At 36.7% G+C, this 6,919-nt stretch overlaps 1 protein-coding gene across 2 annotated transcripts in view; it reads right to left on the bottom strand.

The window, feature by feature from the left end:
* Nucleotides 1-3,576: 3,576 nt before the first annotated feature.
* The window catches only part of LOC139144252 (DNA topoisomerase 2-alpha-like), a 33,157-nt gene continuing 29,814 nt past the window's right edge, over nt 3,577-6,919 (bottom strand). For both annotated transcript variants that reach the window (XM_070714919.1, XM_070714920.1), the window contains exons 28-31: nt 6,562-6,705; nt 6,082-6,186; nt 4,982-5,199; nt 3,577-4,377 (exon numbers count right to left, since the gene is read on the bottom strand). In XM_070714919.1, the coding sequence (XP_070571020.1) occupies nt 4,177-4,377; nt 4,982-5,199; nt 6,082-6,186; nt 6,562-6,705 (668 nt within the window). In that variant the 3' untranslated portion in view covers nt 3,577-4,176. The remainder of the gene's footprint in view (nt 4,378-4,981; nt 5,200-6,081; nt 6,187-6,561; nt 6,706-6,919) is intronic.

Genomic DNA, 6,919 nt, shown 5'->3' with positions numbered 1-6,919 from the left:
ATTCACCTTCCAATACATGTGTACTGTGTTTTGGTGTAGAACCCTCCCTTCAAGGTACTTATAGCTCCACCGAGTGAGGGCGCTATATTACACCTCCCAAGCATGTCAGACCCGGACTCGAGCAAGAGAGGTTTTTCTTACCATGCTGTACAAGTTTTCAAACAGCTAAAAACAGATTTAACTTTGCACTTAATCAAAACTGTTTATTGCTTCCCTACATGCTAAATTTGCAGTTTTGACGGCCAAACGATGCATTTGATTTCTGGCTGGAGAGATTTCTCAAGTTCGCCATATACTCTCTACCATTATAGAAATTAAATATTTCTTGACTTTTGATATTCCAAGTTTTTACTATTCATATATAACAATGGTTCACCATAGTCAAGGAAAGAGGAGACCAGTATTGCTCTGCTCGGCAAACTAAAATTAAATCTGTTGTTTCTAAGCTTTAATAATAGCGAATTTCTTGGTCTTGATTAGTGCACGTTGAACTTTAACTAACAAATGCTACATGAATTTGTCCCATTGAACTGGAAAACCAACAAATGCTGGCACAAACCACTAATTTACTTCCGGGTTCATTACCCACGAAGATAGTCCGGGTTAAAAAGAGTGCCAATCTCTCCGATTGAAGAGCTTAGGTAAAGGTTTTAAAGGTTAGACCATAGGTTTTATGGTGTTTTAGTGAGAGCAGCATGAGCTCCATTCAAAAATCACATCAGCTTTGCAGACAGTGGTATGATTGAGCTGAAATCTGTTGAGTTATGAGACCCACCTCATATGTATAAATGGACCTTGAATTTTGCAAAATCACCACTCAGGGTGCTATTTTGACCTCTAGCTCAAAATTTCCATGGACTTGCCCACATAAAATTTTGACCATTGTACAAGCTTAGCCCGATTATACACCTGTCAATAGGATTTGGGTTGCTGAATGTTCTAAAGTAGGACAATTTTGCCCAGAGCCACCATGGTCGCCAATGGATTTCCAATTGGCGACCATGGTGGCTCTGGGCAAAATTGTCCTACTGAATTAGTGGTTTTGTGCCTGCTACATGAATTTGTCCCATTGATCAGTACACATTGAACTGGAAAAACCAGCAAATGCTACATGAATTTGTCTAACTCTTGAATGCAATCTCTACAGAATAACAGTGATGGCTTAAAAACAGTTCTGGTCTTTAACCTTTCACTAGCATGGTTTGGCCATATCCTATTGACATCAAAGGTGATTGTGGGGGAATACGTTAACATTTAGCAATAGTAATGCCATTATCTTTTTCTTAATCACTACAGTGTGAGATTACAAGTTTTTTTTCACTGAATGCCAACACTTTCTCTTCCTATGTAGAATTTTAATGAGTATTGGGGGAGGGGCAGTTTTAAAAATAGAAGCTCTCGATTTAGGGATTGTGTCAATCTGAGTGAAATAGAATGTGGAGACAGGCTTGCTTTCATGATTCTTCCTTTTTAGTTTCCTTTGTGTTTGTTGGTCCTCATGTCCAAAGAGAGGTGGGGACAGTACTTTACAAGCTTTACAACATTGAAAGACTAAGCGTATCTCTGTACATTTGATTTCAATCAGATTGGGTTGTGTCAGCTTTTTGTTTAAAGGCCCGATAGCCGTATCTTTTATTTTTCTGTGATTTTACTTCCAAACTAAAACAAGTTCACGGAAATGTACTCATTGAGGGGTGTTTACACAGGTAGAATAAACTGGCCACTGTGATTACATGTGCAATTTTGAGCTAAATAAATAGTAAATGTTTGCCCGAACATAAAATGTCGCCCTTGCAAATTAAAAGCAAAAATACAGTACGTAGTGCATAATTATATGCATTGGAATCTTCACAGAAACAACAGAGTAGTCCAATATAATGCATAGTGCTGAATGTTTTCCACTGGGACACCATACACTATGTTTTCTTTGTAATATTACCAATTTTTAAAAATGGGGGAATTAAAAATAATGGTTATACTTGTCTCATTTTTCAGTAGTGAAAGACTATATCCTTTAAATCTGTAGAATTTAAAGAAAACCAGAGAAAATAAAAAGCCTTTTTCAGGTTGACAAATTTCAAGAGTTACAGCTACAGGGGCTTTAAGGAATACGAGGGATTTTATTAAACATATCAATGATGGAAAAAATTGTGATGAGTAAATCTAAAACTGATGCAGGTGGGATGCAAATAAATCTACTTGTTAGTTGGTTGGCCAGGCAGGGAGTGGATGCTGAACCTCAAAAGTTTCATTAAAAAAATGCTTTCTTCAAACACGGCACAATGAGAAGACTGAGGGAACTTCAAAATTTTATTTTGTACTCTCTACGATAACAGTGAAATGGAATAACAAACTACAAATGGAACAAAATACACTTGAAAGGTGATCGATTAAGTGAATCTGCTTTTTTAAAATATACTCCTTCCAGTGTACAGATATGGCAGCTTGTAATCATGGATGATATATTACTACAGGTGACCAGTGAAAAGCATTGAAATTTTCTCGTTTATTATTAGATGTTTTTTTATGTAAGGAATACAGAAATGTTCAATGTCTTGTCTCCAAAGAAAGTGAATGCTCTGGTTTGAATAGACACTTGACACTCACATCACACAAAATATAAAATAATAAAATAACTACTTTTACATGACTAGAATATCACACAACATTATCAACTAGCGCCTACTACACAGACATCTTTTAAAAACAGACTCATACAGGTCTGGTAGTGTTTTTGGTGTAATTGTTTCTTACAGGCCATACAATATTGCATTCTGTTCATCAGAATTTATGATCCATCAAATCCAAATGTCACAGTCATGTTAAATTTATGAAATCACTGAGTGGACAGTTTCAAAAAAAATCTGAGAAAAGAAAATATGAAAAGTTCAGAGTGAGAGGATAGTGACACAGCAAGAATAGGACAGGATTATAAAATGGTTAAACATAATAATATGTACCATTTGTATAAGTGAACCTTTTTTCCACTCTCAGAAATACATACCCAGGTATACGGTATACAATCATAGTGCATTTTCTATTCAATTGAATCCCCCCCCCCCCCCCCCCATAACATATCAGTGCTACTTTGAACAGTTCAGACATCATCAGATGATACAAAAGATTAATGGAGACAACAGTTGACAAGTCCCAGCAAACTTCCCTGACACCATTGCTGCTTTCTGACAAACATTGAGTGTTGAGTCTAAGGATGCATTTTGTTCCTGAACCTTCTGATCATGGAAAGAGAAACTTAGCGCTAATCAGGCTGAAAATGAGATAAATACACACAGATGGTTCTCCCCCAAAATACAGATATCCTCAAAATAACAGCGGAAATTGTCAAAATCTGATCAATTCTGTTGCTCATCTTTCACATCTGCTCTCAAACACAAAGTACCGGTATAAACCATATATGGGCAAACTAAAACATATCATTTCAAAATCCCTAGTTAAAGCCAAGGGTAAATCTATATTGGACATTGGCAGTACAGATATATAATTTGAATCTTACTCTGACAACACCTGTTTCAATAGAACATGTGGTCCAATCAAGCTGAGGATTGGTCTTATTGACTAAAAAAGGAGAGGTTATCCAGCCTTCTCACTGTAGATATACAGATTTTAGAGTAGGATAACATCTACCTACTAGAAACTCTCTAGTTTCATGTCTCTTGCTTAGATAAATGACTTCACTTCATCAGGAATTTTATAAGTCCCTGCCGAAGCTTAAACCTTTTTGATATATGGGCATAACTTATAAAATCATGGTGTAGTCCAAACTTCACCAGTTAAGATGCGAGATAGACATGGTATCTGCATATCTGCTTTTCTAAGCAAGCACCAGAACGTATTAAATCACAAAGTTTACAAGTTGCCAGCGATTTCCCTTGCAATGTTTCCATTCCTGAATTTCACAGAGAAACTGAGATCTCAAATTGACTGGATGTAGGTACTTAACAGATAGTAGGTGTGGTGAATTCACGCTGTGACATACTGATTAAATTACATCACTGTTTTCATAGCGATACTGGATCAATGACTGATGAGAGCCTATTGACTCTGGTATCTCATTCGTTCTAATGCTTGCTGTATGATGATATCAATCACACATTTGTATATAGAGTGAATATTCACCACATTAGGCGTTTGCACTCCTCATACGTCTTGATGGGTTTAAAAATCACTGTCACTACCACTATCACCAAAGTTATACTTGACCGGTGCCTTGGCCCGACCAGTTCGTGATCTTGGAGCCACTTCAAAGCTGTCATCTACCTTGAAACTATCAGAGTCCTCTTCTGAATCACTCCATTTACTCTTAGCTTTGGCTTTGGGTTTGGACTGTTTAGGCTTCGACTTGGGTTTTGCATTCGTCTGTGAAGCATAATAATAGTAATTCAGAAATGGATATGTGTAACTACATGTTGGCAGAGTTACATCCATATAGTATATAATCACTTAAAATGTCATTTTGGGATGATACAGAAGACCATAAAAATCAATTTGCAATGCCTAAGAGAAAGGTTGAAATGTACATGTAATCAAATGCTATTCCTTGAATATCTTCATACTGGGTCCCTACACTCTCAATCACTTTGATGACTCAGTCTCAGTCACAATTCAAGGACTTTTTCAGCAATTTCCAATGAGTTTTTGAGGTTAAGCATACCATTTTTCAGGTATCAATTTTCCAATATATCATTTTTGTTTATCATTTTATATGATATCATGATTGGTGATCTTGTCATTTTTCAAAACTGATGGTGGATTTTCATTTCTCAAGGACTTTTTCAGGCTTTGAAGTTCAAGGATTTTCCAGGAGTGTATGGACCTAGTTCATAACAGCGATACAGGTTTTGAATTGATATTTCAATTTTGCTCTGGGTACACACTCAAAACTATGGAAACGTCATACAAAATGTCAAGGATGCATCAAGAGTCAACGGCTATTCCTTCAAGAGCTATCACTATGCCTTACCTTGGTTGCCTTCTTCGTTTTTGCCTTTGGAAGGAAATCATCGTCATCTGATATGGACACGGGTCTGCTTGTAACAGGCATCACATCAGAATCAGAGTCTGTAAACCTTGGTGGGGATGATACTTTGGGTGCTGGCTTTGATTTGCTTGACTTTTTGGGCATAATCTCTTCGTCTGAGTCTGAATCAAAAAATTTCTCTGTTGCCTTCTTGCGCACAGCTGTGAGTTAAACAGACATTCACAATGGTTATAAATCCATTCAAGTGTTAAATGATTGTGATTCTGTTTACCAATACAGTAACAAGGCACGAATTTCTATGATGTGAAAAGAAAAGAAAGTTGTGTTGAGAAACTACACACGTCATAACCAAATAAACTTTATAACTTGAATGACCAAATTTTCAACAGTAATGAGACCACTGTGTCCCCAGCCTTGCTCAGGACTGGTATCTTTTAGTTGAGACAGATGGCGTATGCGTGGTGTTGTTGCTAATCAGTCAACACACTTGTTTATTATTCTGCTGTTAAAAAAGCATTTGCTCATGGGCATTTGAGTTGCAAATGTGCATTTTAGTTTTCCTTGCAACATCAACTATGTGTACACTTGTGTTTTTGTCAGTATTTCACCCCAGCTTGATTTCCCAGGACTTTTAATTATTGAGTGTAACACAGGACAGCGATATTTTGAGAGTCCCGGATTTTCATAAGCGCACAAACTCTGTGCTGTTTGTCAATGGACATTGTGATTAGGCTGCCATAACACTGGGGGAAATTGGAAGACCACAGTCTATGGTTGCTAGCATATTTTGAAGTTCATTGTCTTCACTTTCCTTTGTTTAATTGCATGAGATTTTGCATGTAGCTTGTCACTTGGACAATGACTTACATACAGTTTACAATCAATGCATCTTGTTTTTAGAGGTGTTTACTTTTAGGAAAACACTACTTCTGAAAGTGCTGAGTCAATCATTTTCATGTTGTTTATTAAACGGCCACATCAATACGTGGCATTGACATTCACTGTGGCGTTGACCGTAATATGTGTACATTTTGTATTCTTGGGAGACTGAAAGCCAAACAGTCCTGTGATCCATGACTTACCTTTCTTCTTCTGTTTGGGTGCGTCAGAATCTGAATCATTCTTTCGTTTGGCTGCTGATACTTTGCTCATTGCAGTTACAATACTTGGTTGCTTTGATGAACCACCTGTAAGTAAACATAAATACATGGAGTGGGAATATTTTCAAACCAGCATTTGTTGTATTCTGCTATTGGTTTTGGCTTTTACCCACGTGTAATATTGTTTTTGTTCATTTCATCAAATTTGCATAGATTCCTCATTTGCATAGAGAGAACAAGTTGTTCAATTCTCACTCCACAAATGACAGCACTTAACATGTATATGATCTTAACATGTATATGATCTCATTGGAATTTTCTCAAGGTATATAGTAATTCATTGTTGTGCCTGCCAATATTTCCAGCATCATAGTTAGTCAAGGGGTCAAATGATTGAGTTTTGATTATAAATACACCTAATGCCTTCAATGTTGACAACCATCAAGAAATAAACCTAGTTACCTTTTTTACTGGCACCAAGTGTTGTTGGTTTTTTGCCGAGTGTCTTCTTCTTTGTTACTTTCTTCTCTTTGTCAGCTTTAGGTTTGATGTTTTCACTCACCAGTCCATCACTGAAATCACTGTCTAGGCTCACTGCCTTGTCGACTATAAAAAAAGAGAAAATTACTCTAAATGTGCATTCGCCCTCTGGTAAATGACACTGCACACAGTTTAACACAAAGTATATGCAATCTGAAGTGTAAAATTTCAACATCAGCTTTGGTTAGGAATACCAGAAAATATGCATATAACTGTGGTAAGTGTTTGATCAAGTTTGTTTTTGATGGTACTGAATTTTTTTGGGCAAATATGGTTGCAG

This window comes from Ptychodera flava, chromosome 11, assembly GCF_041260155.1.
Source record: "Ptychodera flava strain L36383 chromosome 11, AS_Pfla_20210202, whole genome shotgun sequence".
NCBI lineage: Eukaryota > Metazoa > Hemichordata > Enteropneusta > Ptychoderidae > Ptychodera > Ptychodera flava.
This window is presented reverse-complemented; position numbering and strand designations above follow the sequence as displayed.